General features: G+C 40.7%; 1 protein-coding gene across 1 annotated transcript; it reads right to left on the reverse strand.

Moving 5' to 3' along the window:
- LOC105676638 (uncharacterized) lies at positions 1–27,908 on the reverse strand. Its single transcript, XM_012374684.2, has 5 exons — positions 26,996–27,908; positions 23,388–23,486; positions 17,085–17,746; positions 16,416–16,692; positions 1–1,987 (listed from the first exon to the last, which is right to left on the reverse strand). Exons 1-5 carry the CDS (start codon positions 27,198–27,200, stop codon positions 1,731–1,733), a joined length of 1,500 nt encoding a protein of 499 aa, XP_012230107.1. The 5' UTR covers positions 27,201–27,908; the 3' UTR covers positions 1–1,730.

Raw genomic sequence — 27,908 nt, forward strand, 5'->3', positions numbered from 1 at the left:
TTTACAAATGGTAACAGCGTTTATTGTTAATAATAATAATGACAATAATATTAATAGCGAGTCTCTAATTACAATAATTACATAATGATATTAATGGTACAACAATAAAAACTTCGATAGCGAGAAAAAGGGAAGAATATAATAACTTCTTAGTGAGGCTACGGCGATCGAGTCGCCCATTGACGACTTTCTGCGCCACACACATGTGTGTCCGTTTCTATTTATAATATTTATAGCTTCGATTCATTCATATTTATATTTATATGTATATATTTATACGCTTAGACTAGCCGTGATACGGTCTACGTGCTATTTACAATTTTTGGTCACAGTTGCAACTTTAGGGATTGAGTTTGATACCCTTTTTTCAACGACAGGTGCGGGAGATATGCAAAATACAGTACGTTCTCGCCGTACTTTGACACATTATACATCTTTCGATGATCATGTTATTCGGACAATGTTTGTATTTCTGCATATAATGCAGCTTTTGAATATTAACAGATTCTTTTTGATATCGCAAATGATATAATATTGACTTTTATTTGTAGCAATGTTTTATTTTTTATTATTTCGTAATGTAAAAAAAGAACTTATATTGCTAAAATAATATCTGTTTACATTAAAGAAGAAATGTCCGATTAACTTGATAAACGCGCGACGTATCGTGAGAGTATCTACGTAATAAGAGAAGTTACAGGTAATCGATTAGCAGTAGGTAGACATCGATTAAAGTAGAAAGTGCTAATCATCGTCCGCAACAAAAACAGTCGACTGTCAATTCACGCTTGCACATCTTTGTAACTCATAAATTACCGTTCCATGCCATAACAAAAAGTCTCTTGTCTGAATAAAAATCGCAAAAAAAAAAAACAAACTCACCGTTTACGAACGAAACGGATGCAACACGTTTTCGTGGAATATTCAGTCGCAACAAATCACCGATACACTAGCTCCATTTATCCTGAGTATATCCTTGCGATTCAAGAGTCCTTGAAGTTATGATTCGCGTTAGATTAACTGCTTCGATGAAACAAATAATCGAATAAATATCAACTTATAGTTCTCCTCGCACTAACGTCAAAAGATCGATGAAAACCTCTAGATAAAAATACCAGAGTCCCTTCTTTCAAGCAATTTTCAACGTCCCGAGAATTCACTCCCGAATTGCACTATTCCGGCAAATTCCGCGTCTGCCATGCGATCTGAATTTATACGAAACTTTGCATCTTTAATTGTCTTTAATTGGGTGACATTTTGCTGTCTGATAGTTTCCAAAGCAACACAATATTTTCTGATTAATCACTTTCTTCACTAATTGTATGTTCCAATTCTTTTTACGTTATAAATTAGAATATTATGAATTTAGATTCACAGAAGTAAAAATTCGCGTTCATAATCGGATAAAGTTAATTTCGTTATCAATAGAAAAATATTAAACCAAGAATATAAGAAACAAAATCGAGATGCAAAAAGTTGATATCCTTCAGCAACTCACTACGATACAATCCTCAATTGTTTCACTCGTGATTCTATCTGTGAGATTAATTTATCGCTCTGATTACGTTTCCGCCATCATCGACGACCATAGCGATCGCCATTCGCGATTTCAATTCTCGCAGTAGTTACGTCCTCAATTTGGTCAGACTCCCTGATTCGCGAGAACGAGCCGCTAATTGCGACGAACTCTGACCCGGCGGCGGATTATCAATCGCTGCCTTGCCGTGGCTTCACTGCATCATCGGTGGATTTCCACTGGGCAGGGAATTCTGCCCGGGAATCGAACCAATCGGCGGTCGATGCGACGCGTTGAGGTCGGCGTGCTGGGTCTCGCGGTGCCTCCTCAGATCGACCTTCCGCTGGAAAGCTCGACCGCAGAGCTCGCAGGCGAACGGTTTGAAGCCCGTATGCTTCCTCGAGTGCGTGATCAGGTTGCTGCTCTGCGAGAACGCCTTGCCGCACACTTGACATTTATGCGGTTTTTCGCCTGCAACAGAAGAAAGATGAAAGTCCTTAGAAAGAGTGACTGATTAAGCTTTCCGACATTAACTTCTGAATATGAAAGTTAGACTTGTTGATCATTAGAAAATTATTTACGTAATCGAGAAATTTATTTATATCGAATTGTATAAAATTGAACAAAATTTAAACAAATTTAAACCAGAAACGCTGGCTGGTTTTTATAAATAAAAAAAACAAAAATTCGACCAAAATGTGAAATTATGAAAATTTATTAAAATTATAATTAGGATGTGTATTTTATAATTTTGTCGTTTTATTTTTTTTGTAATTGATTTTTTCTCAAAGCAACTTTCGTAAATAATTCTGCATTATTTACTATGTTATTTGTTACACTTATACCTTTTTATTATATGCATATAACGTACATTAGAAATAAGATCTAAAAACAAAAGGCATTGGAAACGCTAACTGTAAAAATTTCGTATACGGTTTCAAACATTTTATTATTTCTTAAACGGTAAAACGTCTAACAGCGAGAATCTTTTCTCTGACAAATTTATGAATATTGATAGCGTGTTGTGCCATCGAAACTATCTGTAAAAATACTGCAACGTCGAGTACAATGAGCTTAAAAGAGGAATCGGAAAACTTGAGCGGCGCAATCCAGCTTCCCTCTTGCGTCTGCCACATTCCAGCGAGCATACACGTTAATCCCGAAGTACCGATTTTCAGTGCCGCCGGCTCTATTCTGCTCGGTCAAGACTCTTCTCGAGCAAACGGGGTGGCCATACGGTCAGGCGGGGTGGGCGGGGGACATGGAAGGCTAGCCACCTCGCAAGACGGGTGTAGGTGGCATCAGCGATGCGGGGCACGCCCGGTTAAGATTTCCTCCCAAGCGAGAATCTCAGCCACCCCGGCGGCGAGAAAAGGCAGAGAGAGACAGAACGAGGAGAGAGCGAATAATGGGAAGGGGTGCCTTGCCGTGCGCCGCTCTAGGGGGGTTTCTCGTCGTCTCAGGAACGAGGAGAGAATCCCGGTTGGAAGGGTCGCCGCTCGTTTCTCTCATCCTGGCCGCGAGCTCTGATTGGCGGCCGGGGGCGGCTCCAACCCACGTGTTACCATGACTACCGGCGGGATAACCCGGCTGCTGCTGAGTGAGGGTGAGAGAGAAAGAGGCTACCGGTCGAAGGGTGGTGGTGGCACGACGACGATGCGAACTACGCCGCTGGCGAGCAACGGAGGGCCCGTTAATGGACTCCCCCGTACGTCCATACGTCTGGCCGAGCAAGCGGTACACACGTATGTATGTACACTCTCACCCTCGTGCAGGCATCGGCACGGCGACGGGCGGGGGGTGGATCCATAAACAACTCGTTAGCCGAGCCTTCAATCTCGTCTCGCCGATACGACGAGGCCGTCGATCGCCCACGCGATTATACCCGACCGCGATCTTGATTTTCTATCTGGGAAAAAAAATATTGGCTGCTCCTTTCCAGGGATTTCTCGGGAACCGAACATGTCGATTCGTATCCGCGGAAATGTAGTATCTCTCCTGAAATTCGGATTAACGCATGTGATCAATTCGGAGAGTTTAATTTAGGATGTATATACTAAGTATTTTGTGCGATGCAATTTCTTACAACTTGGTGATATTTATATTTTAAATATAATGAGTAAATTCTCTCTTTGAATTTAGTAGAATTTTTTAAGAATTTTTCAATACTTTTTTAAAAAATGCAGACGCGCGTCATTATAAAATCTTCCGGATGTTTTATATACAATAAACAATATCAATAATCTGTCTTAGAATAAAATATTAAAAAAGCATTATTTTTTATACGACATATATATTTTTATTATATAGGTACATTATAAAATAAAATCTTATCAGACAACATAATTTTTTCTGTCAATTTTAATTTGTTCCAAATTAATTTACTGCGCCATCTTTACCAACAACTACAAAGTATCGCACGTAATGCTTTACACAGTCATTTTATGCGAATATCAGTCGCATAGTTGCACTGTCCTTCGGATCAAGATTCACGCGCGGATTCGTAGTTAAGGACGCGCTTTCGTGGGGGGTGAACCGTAGGAATCCGACGAGTCCGCCGCTCGATGAAATTCCACAGAGTTCTCCGCGGACCCGAGGGAGGTGGGACGAAACGCTGGATAGAACGGATAGAATTTTCGCGGAGTTAAGCGCCGGTGGAAGCCAGAACGGGGATGGGTGCGCAGGGCGGCCGTTTGAAATTTATGAGCTCGTAAAATCAAGAACCGTCTGAACGCTCGCACCGAGGTTGCCCGTTTCGCGTCTATATCGCAACGACTTCGCCATGGTTACGGAATATCTCTTCTGCCAGGCGCAGAGACGACCACCTGAAAATCCAAGATCTTTCGCTGTCGATACAAACACATCACACTTTCACATTCGACTGACTAATAAATGGACCCTAGAAATTTTTATTTACTCTGCACATTTATATATAAATTGGATAAAACAAGTAAAAAAATTTTATTTTGTATATACATGACTATAAAAATAATCGACATTAAATTCATAAACAAATTTGTAATTAAATGTTAAGAACTTTGAAATATGCTACTTATATAATATGGTATAGTTTTTTTTTTAAATTATTAATAACATTAGCTACAATATCATTTATATACTATTCCACAAAAAATAAGAAACACTTTTCAGACGCTCAAAATCGAGCAATTTTTAAACGACTAAAACTCAGCGAAAAATCATCGCAGACTAAAAATTGAAAAAGCATTTTAAAGCTAAAAATTTGCACTTTCACGTGTTTTAAGGTTTTTTTGAAAATTACCTTTACACTTCTAAGCCCAAAAAAAGAACATATTGTTTTGTTCTTAAAATTACGTACGTTTAACACTTCACAGCTTGATAAAAACATTTTTCTCACAAAATTTATGATAAGTTTCAAAAATTGATATTTTTCCTACAGAATGCGTTTTTTTTTAATTCCTACGATTTTTTTTTTTGGTCGAGTTAGAAGCTAAATCTGGAATTTTTACGCTAACGCCACTACTGATTTAAAATCGCGTAGCTTGCACCAAAAAGTCGTAACAAAATTTTAAAAAAGCACATTTTGTAGGTAAAATGTTATAGTTTTTGGCATTTATCATAAATGCCTTTTTACAAAAAGTATTTTTTTATCGACTACAAAACAATATGTTCTTTCTTTGGATTCAGAAGTGTAAGGATAAAAAATTTTCAAAAATGACCTGAACCATGTAAGAGTACAAGTTTCAAGCTTTAAAATGCTTTTTTATTTTATTATCTACGATGATTTTTCGCCGAGTTCCAGCGGTTTAAAAATTGGTCAATTTTAAGCGTCCCAAACGTCGCGACGCGGCAGAATAGTGCAGCCAAGAACGGCTGAGTGTGCGCCATTAATACGCACGATATCGTATTAATGGCGCGCACTCAGCCGTTCTCGGCGATACTGTTTTGCCGCGTTGAGACATTCAGACGTTTAAAATTGACCAATTTTCAAACCGCTGTAATTCTGTGAAAAATTATCGTAGATAAAAAATTAAAAAAGCATTTTAAAGCTTGAAACTTTTACTTACTTTATGTGCTGTAGACCGTTTTTAGAACTTTTTTATTTTCCAAAAAGAAACACATTGTTTTATAGTTAATAAAATAATTTTTCTTGCAAAATTTATGATTGGTCATCAAAAACTAAAACATTTTGTTCACAAAACACGTTTTTTAAATTTTGCTACGATTTTTTTGTCCGAGTTACGCGACTTTGAAACTAAAGCTGCATTTTTTACGCTAATGCTATTTCGTTAGTAAACACTATTTTTTGTAAAAATAAAAAATTAAAAAAAAACTATCTAAAGCACGTGAAAGTGCAAACTTTAAACTGCTTTTTTAATTTTTTTGTTTGTGATAATTTTTTGCCGAGTTTCAGCGGTTTGAAAATTGCTCAATTGTGTGCATTTGAAAAGTGTCCTCTATTTCTTATAGAGTAGTGTATTTATTTTATATTATCGCATAGTATTTTATTTAGTGTCCTTTTTGTAATTTTCATTATCCGGAGATAATGTCAGTACTTTCATACTTGATATTGTTGATGCAGCTAGCGCGAATTGCAGTATTTTTTAGTGGCCGAGAGGATATTAAGTTCCGCGCCCGTACGCAAGAGAGGGTGGCACTTTAAAATATCATTTTCTTGAGAAAACGAAGGATTAAGGGGACGGGAAAAAGAAGGAAGAGGAGGAAGGGAGAATAATGTGTAGAAATGGAACGCCGGGTCTACTGGGATTCTCGTTTCTCGGAAACGAAGTAAAGAAAAGGAAGACAGGGTAGAAAGAAAAGGAGCCGCCGGAAATTTACGCGCTCGTAAAAATCAAGAGCCGTCGGAACTCTGTTGAATCCGTCGGGTTTTATTTCTTCGGCGGAATTGTCTGTGTCAAAATAACCGCGTTAATAAATTCGTTGAAAGCAATGCGTTACCGAGATGACGTGTTATTCCCATTACGAGATTAAACGTTACAATTCTTCCCACATATTGTTCTTGATTAGATATTGATTGATTAATTGATTATCGATTTTTCTTTGGTAATAATTTCATTATTAGACCTTATATGGATTACTTTGCTTATTTACGTAATTTATGGATGCCAATATTTTCTTGCAAGAGAATAAACAAGGCAATACAGCTTCGAGAACGCGATTGGAACGATGATCGATGATCAATAATACTCCGAGTATGAGAGCGAAATTTCAGCTATGAGCACGAACGGAAGAATTTTCGAAAGAAGGAGTAAGGAAAGTGGAAAATAAAGAAAATGGTTGGCATAAGCGAAACGTACGTGATCTTATGTGCCCGTAAAAGAAATGTCATGAAATGTCTATCAGTTTTAATAAGTTTTGCAATAATTGATTTTACAATGCTAAATAGTCGCAATTTGTGAAATACAAGTTGTCTTCTGACAAAATTTTTTTATTTTATAATACGATATTTTTCAATACGATTTGATTAGCGGTAAAAAGTCGTGCACTTCAGTGAAATTCACAAAGAATAGAAAAATGTTTAAAAGCAAAAGGGTGGAGGAAAAACCGGGCGTCTTTCGAAATTTACGCGCTCGTAAAAGTCGAGCACCATCGGAGCGCGCTCTATCTATCTTTATCTCTTATACGAAAAGCAACCGCAGAGGTTCCGATCCGAATGCATACGCGATGCATCCTCTGCCGCGGGTTGCATGTCTGCGCAGGTACGCACACGACTTTGTGAAGTGGTGAGATCGAAGATTTAACCGACGGCGGCAGTTGAGATTCGACGCTTGCGAATTTTTAACAGTGCGCCGTTAGCCGAAGTCGATTGGCTAAGAAGATTCAAGGCTGAGAACCTCTGAGGTTTAAGACGCCATTACACCCCTCGGGGCTGTCGGCCGACGCCCCTAAAACTATATTAAACTCCCGGAAATCTTGCGCGCGCGAGGGTGCTTCGTCTCCGCTAATTCTCCCGCCCTGTCGCTCGCGCATTCGCCCTGTGCGAGCGCAGCAAGTTCGACCGTCCCCTTCGCACATCCCTCTTGCGTCCGAAACTTACTCTCGAGAACGAGAAACCAAGACGGCATTTTGATCGACTCTCTCTATAAAACCGTGTGCGTTGCCAATTGCGATAATTTCGCTTATATAGAGAGTATCTTGATTTAGCAATTTAGATTTCTATATTTTTCTCATTCATATATATACATATAAAAATTGAAATATTTATTACTGATATTAATAATGGATATAGCAATTGTGTAATTCTTTAAATATTTCATTAAGTTCAGAGTATCAAAATACAAGTGCTTCTTCGAGATATCGTGTACAATATTGATAATGATAAAAATAAATCTCACTTGCGCCAAATATTGATTTGAACGCATTGGAACTACTACGTCTTTAAATTTAGAAAAAGGAACAATTCGAACAGGAGTAATATTTAAAGAAATGTAAACGAGAAAGACTGAAATAGAAAAAGAAAAAGTGCTGGAAAGAGATAGATGGAAGCGGTGGTATGGAGAAGGTGAACCGGACGCTGGCCGAGGCATTGATTTCTTCTCGTCTTCATCGACCACGTTCCGAGCCTCTTGGGGCGTCTCTACCCTCTAACTGAAATCTTCGCGAGAGACGGGAGGAGGGTGGAATCGAAGAAGAGCGCCACGTCTCATATTTCATATCGAGGACAGCATGGATTTTCTTCCGTATCTTCAAAGCTCGCGCAAGGATTACCCGAGGATATCAATCAGACCGCTGCTTCTGTAGCGCGGTACACGTCTCAGCGACTGGCGAGCAAAAAATATTGGAGAGATATGATTGGAGAACCGACAGAAATTACTACATTCCTGATATCCTGCCAAAATGTACCACCCGGTTTTATATGTTCTAGAGAGCATAAATTCTTTTCTGGACATTTGAATTTTTGATAAAAAATTTTGTGCGAAGTAATATAAAAAGTTAGTGCGAAAAAAAGTTAGCTCGAAATAAATAGGAAATGGGAAATTTTGTAAAAGATAATTAAATAATATATAATGTTCATTAATTACAAAACTTATAATTAAATAACATACGTATCTATTTGAAGATTTATTAAAGTAAGAAAATTCTAATTTTATAAAGGTTATTAATTATATTGAACTACTGATGAGGGATAAAATTTTTATTTTGCTAGTCTATTATTATTTCTAGAACAAAAATTAAAGCTATGTTTGATATAGACAGATAGTCGCATCAATTTTTTGATGAAGATATTTGACGGAAAACGACACTGGAAAAAATCTATTTTCGGTGAATTCCCAATGCACTGCCGATATTTTGTCGTCGTGTGAAGTACAAAATAAAAAACGCGAACACGAATACTCCCGTGTCCGCTGTATACAGATATACCGATTTACAAGCGGCTGTTACTGGTCTCCAATTTCGCACTGAGTCACGTTTGTGTTTACTAGTTTACGCCCACGTCAGCCATGATTTTACGCCCCATTCCGACGAAACACGGGAATCCCTCACTGCAAAGATAGGTGAAACGATCGATCGCAAAAAGATGCCGATTAAACCAATTCCAATGTGCACCGATTTTGATAGATAAGTTTCTGAATATAATCAAATCTAATTCTCAGAAATCAATTATAATATTTTAGCGTCTAAGAAAAGAGAAAAGAAATCAAAAAGTATCACAACTTGAAAAATTCTCTTGATAATCTTTTTCCTTGATTAATTTAACATAACATCTATATAATATTCAATAAAACAAAATTATTTAATAAATATTAATATAATTTCTTTCTTTTCTGACAAATTCTTATCGTTTCACTAGTTGGTTTAGTTTGGTCCAAAAAGTTTAGTAGATTTTATATTAAAAACTTTGAAAATGCACAGACGTTGGACATGTCCTGATAACGTAATAAATTTGTATAGAAAGAAACGCATAAGGATTTACATAGAACCGGTATGTGTAACATTTGCAAGTCGCAAATTCCCTGAATCGCGCTGTCGTTGCTGTTGCCCCTCAGGGCAATACCTACGCGGACAACGTATCCAACGAATGTAAAACGGTGGCACACGTATGCCGTCTACACATGTACGTTCGTGCGGTTTTAACCGCCCGCGGAAAAACGACTATCGCTATCCGCAGGCATCGGTGAAATAATAAATATTGCAGGTGTGTCGAATCAGCGAATCTATCTGCTTCTGCAGAGATATCTGCACTTGCGACTGAATTGATTTGCATTTGAAATGCGAGCGAATTTTTGTCGTCTAAATTTGTCGCGTTAGAATTTACGTATTTCTCGATAATCTTTATTAATGAATCCATTCATAATTACATAAATCAGCAAATAATTCGTTTCACACACGATGCATGTTTGAAGTATTTAATAAGATTATTGATCAAATAACTAAAAAGCAAAGTTATATTCATAAATTATGTGCTTACGCCCAGTTTTATTTTTGCATAATTGAATCTTAAATCGGCAGCGTATTGCGTTTTGTAACAGTAATTTCGGTAAGAGCGGCTAGAGAACAGGAATCAAGGGAAGGAAGAAGGAAACATGATACCAGGACTAAGTCCGTTAGCTCCTTAGTGCTTTCGGTATACCGCAGGGATCCGCGGTAATAATCCTCTCCCGGACGATCGTGGCGGATGTATGGCTATTAAATTATTAGCGCGTCGATCAACATTAGGAATCGTGACAAATCCGATCTATGCCATCCGCGCTAAGACTCCTCTTACCATTGCTTATGTGCGCGCAGCTTAATTGCCAATTGTGCCTCGAAACTGCTTCGTCTTTTATCCCTTGTGTTTCCTCTTCGTGGTTATTAATAAATGACCCATTGATACGAAAGTAATTGTTTCAAATGCCGGAGTGATAGCGATGCGAGGGGAAATGCTAGTTGGTGTAGCAATGTTTAAGTTTACGCGCGCTCCTTTCTTTAAATCTGAAATGTTTAATTTTAATCGAGTTCCATTTCCATTATTCTTATGTACGCGAAACCGCGAACGATATTCCGGCGCCAATGACGCGGCTAAACTCACATAACTCTAAAATATGATGCCGTCGATATATCCGGGATAACGTTAAAACAAATTGATTGCATCGACTGCGTCCATTGCCGCAACCACCTCGCAGCAACAGCCCTCACAATAAATAACAATAACTAACGACCGAGCCCCTGATCGCCGGTGAACATCACGCTCGCCCCGCACCCCCGCGTTGTACATGAGCATATCAAAACCCATCCCGGCGTTCGTATATGCGCGCGGCCTCAAGTGACGAGCAGGGAGAGCCGGCGATGCACGGACGCGCCGATGCTGCTGCGCGCTCCGGGTGCAGTTAATTTCACCCGCGCCCGGGCTGGTTGTTCGAGTGGGTGGTTACGCGGATAGGCCGAAGAGCGAAAAAGGGGGGTGGCGACGGTTTTGAGGGGCTTAGGGGGGGTCGATGGTGGTGAGATATATACCGGCGGTAAAAGGGGGAGAGACGGCGGGGGGGTGTAGCACAGAAGTGGCGAACGAGAGGCAGGGTGGCAGGAACGGCCGGAGGGGCTTGACGTGCTCCCGGCATGTCGATATCCCTGGAAATTTAATCATGCCGTTCCACTATGAACATCGCGCGGCGCGCCACTCGACGAGCGCTATATGGATGACGCCTCGGTCCCGTGGAACGTTATACCGGCGAATTTGCATGTTTAATGCGATATCGGTTGCTTGCGCGCCGCGCCCGCGTCCGCGCTCGCTCTCTCTCTCTCTCTCTCACACCGGCACGACATTAAATATAGCGCTGTTTCGTTCGCCGACGTCAACGTGTTGTCTAAGGAGCGCGCTTTTACCGAAGCCATCGTCGCCGGTAAATCTCACGAACGTAAATTTTGCCGGAGATAACGGCTTACGGGTGTGCATTGTCAAAAACAGCGGATATTAAGTTTTATTATTAATTTGGTACCTGAATTATAGAAGGGGCAAATAAAATGTCATTGATGTTAAGCTTATTCAGAAGCGTGGCAAAGTATATTCTATTCTCTTTTAATTTTTCATTACTCATTCCATGACTTTTTTTTTATTACTTCACAACTTTTATACAACGTTCTCAATGAACTATCCTTCCAAATCAAAAACAATGACCACACCCAGCGATAAGAGGCTCGAACAGTGCCCTAAATAATAGTGTCCAATTAACCCGCACCCCTATCCGGAAGACATTCTTTGAGAATCGCAAACAATAATACAACCGCGACTGATTAACTCAATTACAGCCGCTACTACGTGCTGGTTCTACGTGCCGTGTAAATATGTTTTTTACCGCTTATGATCCGACGTGCGCCAGGACAGCGCGGTGCGTCGTTAACGAGCCGTAAAGACGGAAGCGAGACGAGAAGGGCCGAAGCTGTCAGGCCCCTTGCACAGCGGGGCCAGGGGAGAAGGGTAGACCGGTCCTCCGACCATGTCGTGAAGTTTAAACAGCTTAGAGGGATGTTGCGGCGCTCCCGATGCTTGGGGCGCCAAGTCAGCCGGAAACCTCTAATAGCCCCGTCTGTCTGTGAGGAAAGGAGCGAGAGCAAGAAAGAAAGAGAGAGAGAGAGAGTGTGTGTGTGGGACATCGTAGCCGGGGATGGGGTTCACAAGCATGCTATGAACGCGGCCGCAAAGGTGCCCGTACAGGTTGTATCTCCGCGAGTATACGATAACCGCACCCTCGAGGCGAGCCCGAGGGAAACGCGTCCGACCAGGTATTCGCGTACGTCGCAGCCGCAACTGAATTCATAATTTGGGAGGGGCGCGCCTCGTGCCTACCGCCTGGGATAATTATTAATCGTGTTACGAACGCGATACCGCGGTGTGTGTTTATCGAAAATTACGCGGATGTTTTAATGCGCCAGCAGTATTTCGCAAATGCTTTTTACTCACGGAAAGGTCTTGCATAAATAATCGTGCGCGATAATATTTTTCGAAAGTATATCTACAAAATTCTATACAATTAAATATAATCGAGACAATTGTTTGACGCTTGTTCGAGCCACGCGCTGAGAAGTTAATGTAACGAAGAAAGCAAAAGTGATGAAGCTTATCATAATAATAATAGAGAGTAATGGTAAGATAAGACGCTTTTATTGCATGTCGACTAAATTTCACGGAGGAAATTCGGTCATCAGCCAAAGATTACAAGTAGCAGTAAATGCATAATGTGCAAAAGGCAGGCGCCAGAGCTTCGATGCAGTTGTGTTTACGTATAGCCAACGTCATAGCGTAATAAAGTAGTGGATGACCTCGACGATTCCAATTAATTGTCCCAGTCATTGCGAGTGTTTTAATGGATATCGTATTACGGAGTCTTTTACGATGCTTTAATTTCTTTCGCGATAACGTGTACGAATATTGTTTGACGTGTATGACGCATATTAAACACATACCGTACATTTTTCTACATCAGAAAGCTATAAAAACGTAAATCATATTTATCATCTGTTAAAATGTTACGAAAACCGACATATGTTTCTGCTCATATTATTATATTTCGAAATAATCTGAAACAAGTATCTCTAAATTATTTAACAGTAGCCAATTAAAAATTTACAAGTTTTGTTTGGATGAATGAAAAAGGAAGAGAAGTAATTGCGTTAAGAACAATGGCTCCATTGTCAGAAAATATCGCGACAGACGTCTCAGAGAGTGCCGAACATACGGTCGAAATAGAAACATTCAATGAAAAGATCGAAAAGTACACAGAATGCACTCATTCCTACCCGTCCTCCCTTTTGCTTCGATCCATCGACTTTACTTTGCACCAACTGCGGACAGGTTGTGTTTATTGTGAAAACATAAAGGGCACGATCACGCGTGTGTAGATAAGGCCGCGTATACACTGCGAATTGATCATCCCGATGACAGAGGGACGATGATTTTGATCGATAATGCTCTGCTCCTCTGTAATCACTTGTTGTCGCCGCGACAAGTCAGAAATCGTGTGGTTCGCATTTGAAGTGCTGAGAATGATACATTTTTGAAACGCGGTCGGCGTTGGTTAGTTCGTATCGAGTTTCCCATGCAATTATTATTTCTTACAGATAATGAATTGAAAGTATTATTGAAAAAAAAAAACTTGCGTTTTTGCAGGAAATCTGTGGCAGCGACGATTAATTTTGACGCAATAATTTGATCAACTATCGCGATTATGTAATGCAATGTATTTATTAGAGCGGGCAGCGTCGCACGAAGCCGGGGCTATGAAAACTTACCCACCCGCCAAGCCATCCCGCGAAGCTCCGAAAATATTCTGCCGCCCCACCCAAAGACATTCTGCTGGTGTTTTCTCATCGGAGAGGCTCGTGACCACTTGCCGGTCTGTCACTTCGCTCGTCAACCCCTTTGCAACGACCGTGCACTTGACTCGCCGCGGCCCCCCCTCCTCGTCGCGCCCCACACCCCCGAAAACATTCGCCTAACTGCGAAGGTAACGCGAAGTAACGCTCCGACCCCTCGTAGCCTATTCCGGCTTGCCGGCTCGCGCACGAACAATATTTGCAGAGCTCTTATTCCCATCCCCCGGTGAACGGCGGCGCTTCGAACCCTCCCCCCGCTCGCTCGAGCCACCCGTTTCTCTTTCCACCCCTCGTGTGCACCAGCAACCACCTACCTACCTACCTAATAATGATTTTACGTTACGCCACGCCGTTCCCCGGGGAATCCGACGGTGCCGCACCCTTATTGCACATGGCCCGTGCTCGGTACGTGGGGTACGCAGGCAGTCGGCCGAAGGGGGGTTGAAGAGAGAGAAAGAGAGAGAGAGAGAGAGACCTGATTATCATTAGCAACGGAGTCCCAGAACACCCTCGGTGCCGCCTGCCGCACGTACGCACGCAGCCAGCGCGTCGTTCGAGGTCGTGGGAGCAACGAGATTTGTTCGTGCGTATGATAAAAAAAAGGAGAAAAAAAGAGAGATCGCGCGTCGAGGGTAAAAACAGACCGCCGGATCGATCTAGTGTGTACAAGCTACTAGAGGTGTGTAACTTATCGGAGGAACGGTGAAACAGATTTCAATCTAAACTTTTATTTCACATAAAATGATTTAAACATTCTTAACAGCTCTCGTCTGATGCGATGACAAGTAATAATTACTGTAACTTCCAATTCATATATAATGACGATATATCGCGTGTCTCGAATCACGTATATTGAAAGATGCTTTCGCGAAATAAAAAATGTTGGAAAAAGACACGAGGCATGCGTTCACCGCCGGAGAAAAAGCTGTCCCTCGAGAGAGCGAAAGATTCCTATGGAAACAAGAACTCGGACTCGTCCTCGTTTCACGGCGCAATTGCCACGAGCAGACCGTGAACATCATTGGTCGGCGCTCTCACGACGTCTCTCTGAATTTTTCATCCTCCTGAATAATGAATTAAATGGTTCATGGCGACCCTCCGGCGCGGAGGGCAGTGGTGCGTGTAGATGGACACAACTGCGTGCAACACAAAGATTCGTGGGTGGTCCCGCAAGGCTGTTAGAAAAGTCTGCGGAAGTGACCATCGCTTTGTATCCTGTTACGTTAAGTCTTCTCCTCCCGGCCGTTTCGGGGACCGTGGAATGAGCGTCGCGAGGGGGTGGAGGGCAACGGAGTGACGGCAGGATGGAGTAACGTGGGGGAGGACAAGGTGATAATTTGATAAGACATCGGGAGGGGTTGCCATGGAGACGATACAAAACCCAGAGCCTCGACCGGAACCCTCCAGCAGGCGCTTTCTCTCCTTCGTCGCTCTCTCCACCCTCGAGAAACCTACTCCTTCAAGACTTCGCTCCATCAGCCCGTAGACACCGAAGTGTCAAGTGTCCTGCCGCCTTACGCGCGAGTCTCCTTTCTCGCTTCGGACCTCAGTCGCACGTAGGACTGCGACGCGTTCGACATTGATGCGTGCTGTCGAGGACAAATACGCAACGGATACGAGAGAAAGAAATAATCTTAATTTGTTCTTCAAAGAAATGTGAATAATATTTCTGCAAAAAATTGTCGTCGATGCTTTAAACGTAAATGACTTCTAACTTCTATAATTATAGCACAGAGAATACATTAAAAATGTTGACGAAAAATTCTCGCCACTTTAATTACAATCTCGAAAGAATATTCCATCATTCTGTAATCAATAGTTCAAGTAGCTTTTCGCTGGACGAGATGAAATGACCCACCCGTGTCCCGCGCAAACTCCGCGTTGCGTCACAGCAAAGTTCTATTCCAAAATTAGGAAGGCCACGATACTGCCCCCCTCCCCCCCCTCCACCAAATTGTGGGAGTAAAGGACGAGAAGGCTGCAGGAGAGACGGGAGATAGGGAAGCACCCCGAAAGACATTACGATTATTACCGAGCGAAGCTCACAATGTGGGACTCGACGGCATCTCTGAAATGCACTGGCCACATGTGCTGTATTCAACCGAATCCTCTCGCAAGGATTCTGCCGTCCAGACGGTCAGCTGCATTATTTATTGTACCGACTTGCCAGACTAATTGATCCTTTACGTCCCCTCAATAACGATACCCATCGGAATCACGAGCGCGATTTTAATATAACGTCCGACAGCTTAACGAGCTGTCCAAAGATGGGATAATTGCATACCGAGCGAATTCAATCCGCGTAATTTTAGCATTTCGGTCCGATTAAATAAAGCGATGTAAGAATATTTAGTCGACGGGCTAAAAGTTTCGTTTATAATCATGTTTGTGTATAATTGATATTTTTATCAAAAGTCTATGAGTTTATGTTGCAATTATTTGCGGAGTTAAAGTGAAAAATAACGCGTGATAAATAATTAATCGTTTATGTAGCGCACATTAATAATTTTGAGTTCGCTAAACTTTTTCACTAATTGCGTGAAATATAAGTACGGAGAGATTAAATCTGTCGACTTTAACGAGAAATAAAGATTTGTAAATCACTCACCGGTGTGTATGTAGGTGTGCTTCTTCATGTCGCTCTTTTGGTGGAATCGCTTGCCGCAAAACTGGCAGGGATATGGTCTCGTGTCTGAATGAATTAGAAGGTGAGTGCTGAGGGTGCTGGATCTCTTGAAGGCTTTACCGCATTGCTTGCACTCGAATACCTTCTCCGCGGAGTGCACAGCTCTGTGCTGCGTGAGGCTGATTTCGTGGCCGAAGGTTTTGTTGCACAGCTCGCACGCGAATGGTCGTTTGCCGTTGTGCGATCGTCTCGCATGTACCTGTACACGCAAATTGACATCTTTAAGCATCCTAAAATACACAGCAAAATGTGAATCAACGACCGCGGCAGCTTAGAGAAGCCTGCGGCAACGAAAGCAAACAATTCGGATGGAAAAATACATGGAAAGCAGGTTAGAAATTATTTTCTCACAAACAGGGAAAGATGTTTTTTTGCACAATACAGATTGTTTAGATATAAAAATAAAAAGATGATACTTTGGACGTAGAAATTACCGCAGCGCATAAAATTCACAGTAATAAAGTCGTCAGAATGCACAGAATGTACGCGAGTGTACGTCAGCGTCGAGCAAATCAGAAATGAATCAAAACAACCGGCAGAATTGTGAGTCTGGGAAAAAAGTGCACGCCGAGCGCGTATGTGTGTATGTACCTCGAGACCATGCGGCGTGCTGAACATCTTGTCGCATTTGACGCAGCTGTAAACGTCGCCGAGCGGATGAGGATGATGCAGGCCGTGCGCCGTGTGTGTCGAATGCAATCCTGGATGACCCGGATGAACGCCGCGCAGCAACGGGTGCAGGTGCGGCGGCAGAAGATGATGCGGCAGCAGCTGGGGGTGCAGGTACGAAAGAGGATGATGCGGATGAGGCGGTAGGAGTCCGCCCTGAAGATGCAGCGGCGGATAGAGGATGGACGAGCCGGGTGGCGGCGGATGAGCGCCCAAGGAGGCGGTCTCCCGATGCGGAGACGCGTTCTGTAGATGAGCGGAAGGCGGATCCGGCCTGAGAAGAGCCGACACGCTGAAACTGTCGCCGGATTTCTTCGGCGGATGCGACACAGGCGACGTCGCGACGCTGACGGGCGACGGCGACGGCGTCGACGACGATCGCGGCGGACTCGAGGTACCCTCGTGATCGTCTTCGTCGCCGACTTCTTCGACGTCCACGTCGACCTCCTCTTCACCGACGTCGACATCCACCTCGGCGTCGCGACGCTCGGGCGGAGGAGAATCGGGACAGGGAGATTGCGACGGCGATGGACTCCTCGTCGCCGGCGAACCCACCAAACGACCCACTCCAAAAGATAGCCGTTCTATAATGTATTATTTAATTTTATTGTATCGGGCTGGTTTCTTTTTCTGTTCTGTTCAATTCGGTCGATTAATCTTTCTATTGTAAATTGAAATACTCTAGATTTGACTCGGCAGCATAACGATCAATTTTGCGTTTATAGATTTCGCACTTTCGAGGTGGACATTTCGTAATCAATAAACCAAAGTTTATACGCCAGTCACGAGACCAAGATGGCCAATGACTGTGCGGACGGTAGTAGGTACGTCACGTATAAAGTACACGCGGGATGTCAGGTACGGAGGAATCCGAAAAAGGAAGACGTCGGGTAAATACAGTTTTTCTGGCGCAAGGACCGGACCGGAATGAAATTTGAGTCACGTACTGGGCCTTCTTTCCCCAGCATGCCGGCGCGAGGGTGTTTAAGAGACGGTCAGGGCACGAGAGGTCGTGACAGGGTCTCATGTTGCGCTAACGAGGTATCGCAAAGAGAGAGCCGAATAGTGAGGTGCCGAGAGCGAAATGTACTTCCGCGATGTTTCGCGAAGCAGTGTCTTTAATGAAATCCCCCGCACACTCTTGCGGAATTCTTCATCCGGCGCAATGTCACGAGTCGTGATTAATCCTTAACAGCATAGTGAGATAAAATTATGCTTGAGTGATAACATGATGAGAAACATCGCACGTCTCTAGTTGCAGTAAATTTTTTCCACTATATTATTTATTATATATTTTTGCATGATGCAACAATTGCACAATAGTCCGAAAGTAAATTTTTATTATAGTACTATTATAGTCGTTATCAATCATTAATGCAATCATGTGCTAGATGATATGTCACATAATTATAGCTCTGATGTCCCATGATTGTTTAATTTATAACGAGGAGATTAAGCTTTTATCATTATTGGAATATTATATTAATATTTTCACGGTGACAGTTGCAAATTGCATCGCAATTTCGGTATCGCGTGTCAATCGGAATTTGCTGTACTCTCTGATTATCAAATCGATGATTTTCGACGCAGCTTTGATTTGTATATCGCGTCATTTTATCTGTCGACCTGTTCAAACGAAATATGATTCAATCGTGAATTTTGATGTGTTTGTTAGATTAAGCACGCCGAATATATTTGCTTTGTTTCGTTATCATTGTGACATAGATCCGACGAAAAATTTTGGAGAAATCTAGATTCGATTACAAGATATGATTAGCAGAGTGTAAAATGCGACTCATTTCTTTTTTGCATTATCTTGGATAAGCATCTATATATTTTGAATGTTATAAAAAATTGTTTTTTTTGCGTTGTTAAAAATTGAATAGTTATCAATTTTATTAGATTTCTAATTAGGACTTAAATAATATAAGCAATTTAAAATATATCCATAAATCTAATAAAAATTATAATTCTGGCACCAATTATTATTCAATAATACTAGAAAATAAAAGCTATTACGAGCCGAGCTGGATGCAATTGCTCCTTTTCATTTATTAATAATATTATATCTCCACAAACGTTTCGACCATTCGGGTTGTGGTCATCCTCAGTGTGTTGAATTACAATTCCATTAAAATTATTTTATTCATTATTCTTACATACTATTTGTTTATACAAGTTAGTCCGCCAATTGTTTACAAATTTACATTAAAATTATAAATTTGATCATCTACAGTCTTGCTATTTAAATCTACTGTGTACTCCGTCTTTGTAATTTTGATTCTTTTCAAACAATCAGTCCATATCTATTTATAAATTAAGCGTCACCTTGTGATTACTTCAAATTAATTTACTCCAAATTAGAAAGATCAAAAACAACATATAGAAAAAAAAAACGAAAAAGATCCGAGAAACCACATATTTCCATAAAATTTATCATCCATAATATTTCTTGATAAAACTGTATGATATGAAGAATAAATTCTTGTCAAACTTGATAAAATGTCGTTATATATAAAATAAGTAACTTGTGACTTTCATAGTGGAGCTGAGTGTCATTGCTAAGAGAAAGACTAGATATGCAGTGTAAACCCAAAAACTTATGGTGGGGAGAAAAGGAGAAGGATGAAATTGTCGAGAGGAGAGGAATTTTGAAGGCAGTTAACATAAAAAATTGTTAGATAGGAAATTTTTTTATTACTGGCAAATACGTGTTAGGAAAGAATTCCGTATCGCTTTATTTATTAAGGCCTGAAATTTGTCTCTTTATATGAATCATCTCGGAAGTCTTTTATTATAAGATGGCTCTTTGTCTAATATTTCCACCTTGTTCCAATTGAAATCGTGTGAAAAAAAAAAATAAATTTCACTTATAAAATCATCGAGAGAGATAGCGATGTAGAGATTCTCTACATTAAAATAGATACGTTTGAAGTGGTCAGAAAATTATTTGCAGCATTTCTAATAATCACGATATGTTTCGTTCGCCCTGATTTACGATGTCGAATGGATCAGAAATCGGGCACGCGTGCACCGCGCCACGCGAAAAGAAGGGCGAGAACTTCGGTTCTATTTCATGGTCCCTCTCAGCAATTTCGACCACTCATATTGCGTCTCTCGCACGTACCCGGTATATTATATTTATAATCCGTGCGCGCGACACGCGGTCACGTGCCGGCCTGTATGATGCACCGGCGTCGGTTAATCGCATTTAAAGCTCTCCGCGAACCCCGTCGTTGGGGTCGATTATTATCGTGTCTCCTGGTGGCTTTGCAATCGAATCAAAATACGACTCGAGTCAGAGTGGGCTAATGTAATGAGAAACGCGCCTCGCGCCTTCGGGGATCTGTCCGAGGAGACAGATAGGTGCTTTATAGCACCGGTCAAAAACACAAAGGAAGATGCAAAGAGGGGTTAATGAAATTACCAACATTACACATCCGACTTCTTTTTCTCGTTTTCTCCACACTGACATATATTAAAAGCTATATTAACCTAATTTAGGATTTGTATTTTCGTAGTTTCAAATTAGTAGCATGATTAAATTTCGAAACAACTTTGCTCATAATTTTTTTTAATCAATTTGCCTATAAAAACATGTATTATTGATCTGACTACAAAAATATATTGGCAATATATATTTTGATTATTTTTTATTAAAAAATTTTTCTGTTGCTTAGAAACAGACACTTCAAACTTGATATTGTATTAATAATTTATTACTGCGAAATTAAATTGGTAGGCAAAAATTAATTGCATCCAAATTTGACAATCATGAAAACAATTCTGTTGCGTCGTTTCATTATTACAAAGAAAAGTAGAGGGAGATCGCGACGAGAATGAGCAAAAAAGAGAAAGTCCGGACATATGTGACGCGTAGCGTGATAGGAAGAACTGCTTACGCAAATGCCGGGTCGAGTGGAATGCACTAAAAACTGGCGGTGCAAACCGGCGAGAAAAACGGTCTGCAACCGGCAGATGGGTTAACTCTGGTCCGGGTTTGACGGGAGTAAGCGAGTTTACGCACACGTGCATCTGACACTGCATCGAGATGCATCTCACGTGGTCCGTAGTGGCTTTCGGACCCCCGAGTGCAGTGAATGAAACTTCTTGAATCGACTTCGAAATCGTTTTTGCCATCGCGGTTTCGCCACCGATGCGCGTCGCCGTTCGCCATATTTGCGCAAAGTGCTTGGCGTTATTTATGGGATGAACGAGACAAAGTTATCAAACTATAGTTTATACGAACGATAATAAATGATCTGACAAGGAAAAACTTCTTGTTCATTAAATATTAATTAATCAAATTATTATTCCAAAATGTAAAATAATTCTACTCATCATCATTATAACAATTTAAATAAAATCTTCAAAAAAAGTAAAATATAATAGTTGAAGATTATAATATTTTGAAATATAAAAATATAATTATTTTTATAACATTTAAATATTAAGAACAAACTCAGGATATATTCACTTCATTTGCAAATATGTAAAAAATAAAATTTTGATTTGCATCTTTGATCGATATTGTGATATTATTTAATAGCCAAATTCAATTCGGACGATTTCATCGTTTATATTAGCGTTTCTTGCGGTAAATCGGCAGACTGGCTCGTGACAAGGGGCTGACGACGATGCCGAAGATGGTTGTGGACGTGGATTAATAAAGGAAGGCCAAGCCGGGGGGACAATTAGATCGAGTTAACGGCCAACTTTAATCTTCTGTCGTCCGTCAGTCGTTTACTGCGTAGTGATCTGCCGCTATTAAAGCCGTTACACACTTCAAACCCCTTCCGTGCTGCTGGTTCATGGAAAGGAATACGCGACCTTTGACGTATAGGCAGCGTCAATAGAGGCGAGTGACAGGACGATGTGGGTTTTCAAAAACGGATTTTTCATCCGGCCGTCAGTAGCTATTTAAAGCTAATGCTGTCACGAGAGACGATATCGGGGTACACTTGTGAAAAAAATGGGATTCACGAAAGGATTTTAATTCAAATAGATTTTGATTGAAGATGATAAATCATATTTGGATAGAAAAAACGTGAATATTTTATCAATAATTCAAGAGAGATTGTTGAAGATCCTCATTTTATTAACGCGATATTTTAATCATAACAGACCTGAGGGTACTTTTGCTTTTTCTTATATGTGAAAATTCTAAAATGAATGTTTCTACAGTTTCCTAATATAATCTCCCGCATTTCCTGCAATAAAGATAACAGTGATAATGTAAATAATAATACGATATTGGTTGATGTTTACACGACGCAAATCTTGACGGAGCAACGGCGATGAGAGCACGATAAAAGTATCGTGACTGATCTTATCACGTTCGAAAATGAACGAGACAGATGAATGGCCACGTGCACGCTCGCGCGCGCTGAAAGAGTAGGAAGAGAATATGCAGGGGCATTTAACATGACAAGATGTTACTAATTCTGGGTAGGTACGAGCACAAAGGGGCCGACAAACCGAATCCCTGTGCCCGCGCCTCTAATCCGCTCCAATTGGGCCGGCAGGAGTTAGAAAGGCCCATGTCCGTCCGCGGTATGACGCGTGCTACCATTTATCCCAATCGTCGACGACGACCGGTCGTTCTTAATGATCGGCAAATAAAAACCCGCCGTCATCCGGGCTGAAGAGGAAGCCGCCATCGGGGCGAAAGGTCGGCGCTACACCCGCGCGTCTACACCTTTCGGAGAGAAGCAAGAAGCAGCAATGAACAAAGAAATACAACGATTGCATTGTATAACGACTTGAAACATGATAAATTTCAAAAACATTTAAGAGAACATTTAATGTCAGTCGAAAGAAAATCAGGAAGAATCGGATGTAACACTTCCTCATGAAGAAAATATAATGATCAATAAGTATTAATAAATGATAAATATTTGTTTCAATATATCGTAATATAAAAATTGCATATTTCATAATTTTCAATTTTAATGTTTTTCTTTTTCAATATAAAATACACATTGGGATGAATCAAGATAAATTTGTTTCTATGTGCATTGGATAAAATGGATGAAAACGATGGATGATACATAATATAATAGAATATCTGAATTTAACACTCCCCTGACGTCAAGTGCGAAAAGTCGAGGGTGCGCAAACGCGCCTATGTTCGACGTCGAAAGATTTCTTCACTGTATCATAATTGGATTGAATACACGAACTTGTCAATAAAATAGATTACAAGCATTTTCATAGCACACATACCTGAGTGACTTTTCGGTAAAGGTGGGAGATTTGTAACCTCCGTGGCATTCCCGAAAGGCGCCCATAGTCTCGGGAACATTAAACGAACGTTACATCCTCCTGAAAGGAACAATATCACAATATTAGAAATTTAATTATACAAATAGATATTTTATCAAATAATTTGATTTCAAAATTGATAAAACAATAGTAATAGTTATTAAAATTCAAATATTGAATTTCGTATATTATAGATTTATTAATAATAGTGAATATATCCGTCATTATACCGTTAAGTTACGCTTGACTGAGTATTGGAAGACAAGATATGCAAAGTCCGATATGTAAAAATAATGATGCAAATGACGAGAAGATCACGCATTTCTTTCCAATCATTTATGCATCGTTACTCCGCCAACCACTATGTCGTAGTGTACGTCTCAAGTCTCCTGACAAATTTAGTATTCCTAGTTCGTAGGAAAGATCAACCCCTCGACAAGAGCGTCTTTATTAGAAAGGAGGAGAAACCCTCTTCTATTTATCAACCTTGCCCCGGCCATTACTCGCTCTCTTTCTCCCCGAAACCTGCATTCCTATCGCCGAACATCCGAACATCCATCCTGGTTGGTTTCTTTGATCGTTCTGCTAGAGCATCAAAGTTCGAACTTCACGCCAATTTGCCACTCCGATGATTAATCAGCGAAACGCTTCGCCTCCGTTTTTCGCTTGGCGCGCAGCATGTCTGATTAATTTTGGCATTTATATCGCTGTATTAAATTTACAGCAAATCTGATTATATAATTATGCGCGGCAATACTTTTGTGAATTAATGAGCGGCCACTTCTGTGCACAAAGCAATCACAGGCATAATTACAACGCTTCGATATCTAAAATTTATATTTTATATTAAATCGTGAAACGTTAACGGGAATACGGAGTGTGTATAAACACACAGGTATTCATTTTATTGCCCAATAAACCAACGGTTAATCATTTCCGATATCATGACAATGTGTAGAAGCAAAGAAATCTGCAACCATGGCAATGTGGTATTAATCGCGATAGTAGAGAGAAGTTGTGGTTCAGCCGACAAACGATCATGCCGTAATCCGTGTCGACTTTTTTTACATAGATGCGATAAAATATCAAATCCGAGCTTTACGACGATGAACGTAATCCAGACCCTATCTAATCGTTCAACTTGATCGCACTAAATCAGATCTATCTTTTGCTATATATTGGTGCCGTATGCGTCATTCAATATCGCTTCATTTCACTATCGAATAAGGGCAAAAAATCTGCTCATCAAGAGTGAAACATAAAATAAGAAGTTTTATTCATCCAATAATAAATAAAATTGTTAATATAAAACAAAGTATACTTTATACTAGAATTTTTTTGAAAATAATAAATATATATATACCTACGCTTTAATCGCATTGATTGCGAATACTTATCTTTGAATTGATTGATTTTTGATAACTAATTTCCGTGATATTGGAGTTAATTATTTAGCCAGTTAGTTATTAAAACTAAAATATGTCAAAAATTGATAACAATTCCATAGCAAACAACAAAAGATAAATTATTTATATAAAAATGAAAAAGAATGTTTTGATAGTAAAAATGTTTTTATTATTTATTTCAATTTATATATATAATTGTGAAATGTAATGGAAATTCTTCACAAAATAATAAAGATTTACTTATCATTCCATATCTTCGAAATATAATAATTCTCGATAATTGCCATAAAGATTAAATGTATCGATCAATGTTGGAGCTATCGGACTACAGTTTGTTATGCCAAGAATCAACAAAAAAAAAAAAAAAAAAAAGTAATCGAGAGAAATCGGTAATCCGGGCAATATAGAACTGACTGGGATAATCTGAGATAGCATGGAGAGATTAGACCTTCCACAAAGGTTGTCTCATTCTCGCAGGATTATCAGAAATAAATCATATTTTCCTACATAGCCGGTGTACCATGCGCTGAAGATAAAGTCGAATATACATTGATACGTGTGTATACACAATGCAGGTAACTCAGGTGTTTGTCAGCCAGCGGACAGCATTGGCGCTTACTATGCTATCAGGATGGTTTACTCGCGCGACGCTTATTCTGCGTGTGTAGTCCGTTTCGTGCTATCGTACTGTCGTAAATCTATAAAATGGCGAAGCCAACGTGATTTGCTGTGAAAACCGATAAAAATAATCGTGATTGAGCCAGAGCCGGAGAATCAGTGTAATTAAAATCGAGATAATCATGTGAAACAAAAAATAATTCGTACTGAAACACTTTTGCATTGTAAAACAAAAAAAAAGGACGGACGCAGGATATATTGAATAAAAATACATATTAGAAAATTGAACTTTTTAAATCGTCGCACAAGGGAGAGAATACTGTAATGTTTTAATGAATAAACATTCAGACAATCGCGTAAGCTACAGAGATTTAAATTTAATCATCTCTCTTTTACAGAGAATCACTTTCTTTTGTATTTAAACGCGCAATCACGAACTCTCAATAATTCTCTACAAATGAATAGATAAATCTACATTTGAGAATGAAGATCCCAAGTATGTAGGCGGGTACAAACAGTAGATGAGCGATCAACCCTCTCGACGAGGTGCCCATCACCTGGCAATTATGGCTTAAACCGCTTAGCTCGACGCCTATAGCCCAATGTTATTGCGTTTAGCCTGTTACCGCGATTAGTGGCATATTAGTATAGGCAGGCGTCTAATGCCAGCCATCCCCTCTCACCTGTTGAACAGACCGTTGTACACGACGACGGCCCCTACGCACCTTTACGCGTGTATTCGTGCGTACGCTTCGAAACGCCGCGTGCGCCGCTCGCTGCGATGCGTGTCAAGCTTAGGCGTCGACGCGAGCTACAAGAGCTAAACGCGTAAACGCTACGTTGCAAGGATAATAGGCAGGTAATAGATAGGATGATGACAGGCGGGAGATGAGCGTAGGGTGAGCGTCAGGGGTCGCCGCTGCGGCAAAACGGCACGTCAAAGGCTTTTGAGCGCGCGATATGCGTTTCGGCTGGTTATTTCCAATATGGGCTTTCTCTGCGGGACATGTGTCGTCAATGTACATCCGCATTCCCGTGCTTGATTGGTTTGCGGGGATGTTCCGGTTAGAATAATTGATGGCACTGGGTTTTCAATTGCGAAAATATAGCGTTCGTAAATACGCGAATGCAATTGACGAAGAAATAAAAATTTTAATATCATGTTGTGTATCTTTTTGTATTCTTGAAAAATCATGTAAAAATTAACATGAACAATTTTCTTTCTTAATTGACAATCTTTAGTTAGTAATAAATCATTTTGATGGAATTATTTTTTAAGATTTCAGCAAAATATTTTATTACGTCTTATAATTCCAAATCACTTTTATGTAATTATAGCAAGAAAATTTATTTTATTACGCTATCCTTATATGAAATCGTTAATGTAAATAGAGAAATTATTGCTCAACTATTTTTTACGTTAACAATATTAAAATTGTCACAAAGCATTCAGAGTAAAAGCTTGCAATTTTGCGACATCTTTCATCGCTATATAACTGATATCATCGATAGTTCAACTTGGATAAATTATTTAGAAAGCCTTACCTTCGACGTCAATAGGAATCTGCGGATTCTCCTGTAGGTTTTCGTTGTTGTTGGTTTCCGGCGGCAGCGGTTGCTGGTGCACGAGCGCCGAAGCTGGTTGCTTGGGCTTGACAACGCGAAACGCTGACGCCTCGGCAACCCCTCGTCTTGAAAAATCTAACGGACCCACCCCGACAGGCGAGTGTTGCTGCTGCACTTCCATCATCCTGGACCTCGAGTCCGTTCACCCTCTTACAACTCCCGCGTCACTCCGCACGACATTCGCATTCTTCTTCACTACGTTCTTACAATCTTTATGCTTCTTCGGCAATAAACAAACAATACACGATTTTCGATCTTTTGACTTTCAATAAAACTGCAGAGGTTCTTTGCAGACTGCGACCATCTGTCATTGGAGGATGCTACGCGTCTTGGGAAAATATTTCTTCAGGAAACAGCGATGCAATTTGATTCTTCAGGAAGGAGAGAGCTCCCTTCTCAAGGAGCAATATATGCAATCGTTCGCGTCGAATAAAATCCTTTCTCCAGACTATCTGTTCGCGGACTTCATTCTTTTAAGAATCGCATCCAGGCGTCAATCTCGAAGCAATGTTCTCAGCACAAGCACTATACGAGTCCTTTCGCGGGCACAGTCAGGACACTCGAGTCAGTGGTGTAAGCAGGCCTGCTGATCGCGTTTTGTCAACACCTGGATAGGTCCCCGTAGGACAGCTCCTGCCGGCTTCGCGACGATGAATACGTGTCGCGCGAAAGACGGAGCTTCCGGTTGTCAGTTGACACTGATTTCCGTGCGGTCCACCGGCCTGACAGAACAGGGTCGGGAACGGCGGAGCACCGGCTCAAGCCCGGGGATGTGAGCGACGTTAGCCGTTAGAGCGGGTGCCTCGACGCCGACTGCTGTTAACGGGTCTGA

Source organism: Linepithema humile, chromosome 3 (genome assembly GCF_040581485.1).
Source record: "Linepithema humile isolate Giens D197 chromosome 3, Lhum_UNIL_v1.0, whole genome shotgun sequence".
NCBI lineage: Eukaryota > Metazoa > Arthropoda > Insecta > Hymenoptera > Formicidae > Linepithema > Linepithema humile.

Coding starts and splice junctions, on each gene's coding strand:
- LOC105676638 (XM_012374684.2), bottom strand. CDS start 27,200: ATGATGGAAGTGCAGCAGCAACACTCGCCTGTCGGGGTGGGTCCGTTA. Junction 16,693..17,084: donor GCACGCCGCATGGTCTCGAG/GTACATACACAC, acceptor TTGCGTGTACAG/GTACATGCGAGACGATCGCA. Junction 1,988..16,415: donor GCACACCTACATACACACCG/GTGAGTGATTTA, acceptor CTTCTGTTGCAG/GCGAAAAACCGCATAAATGT.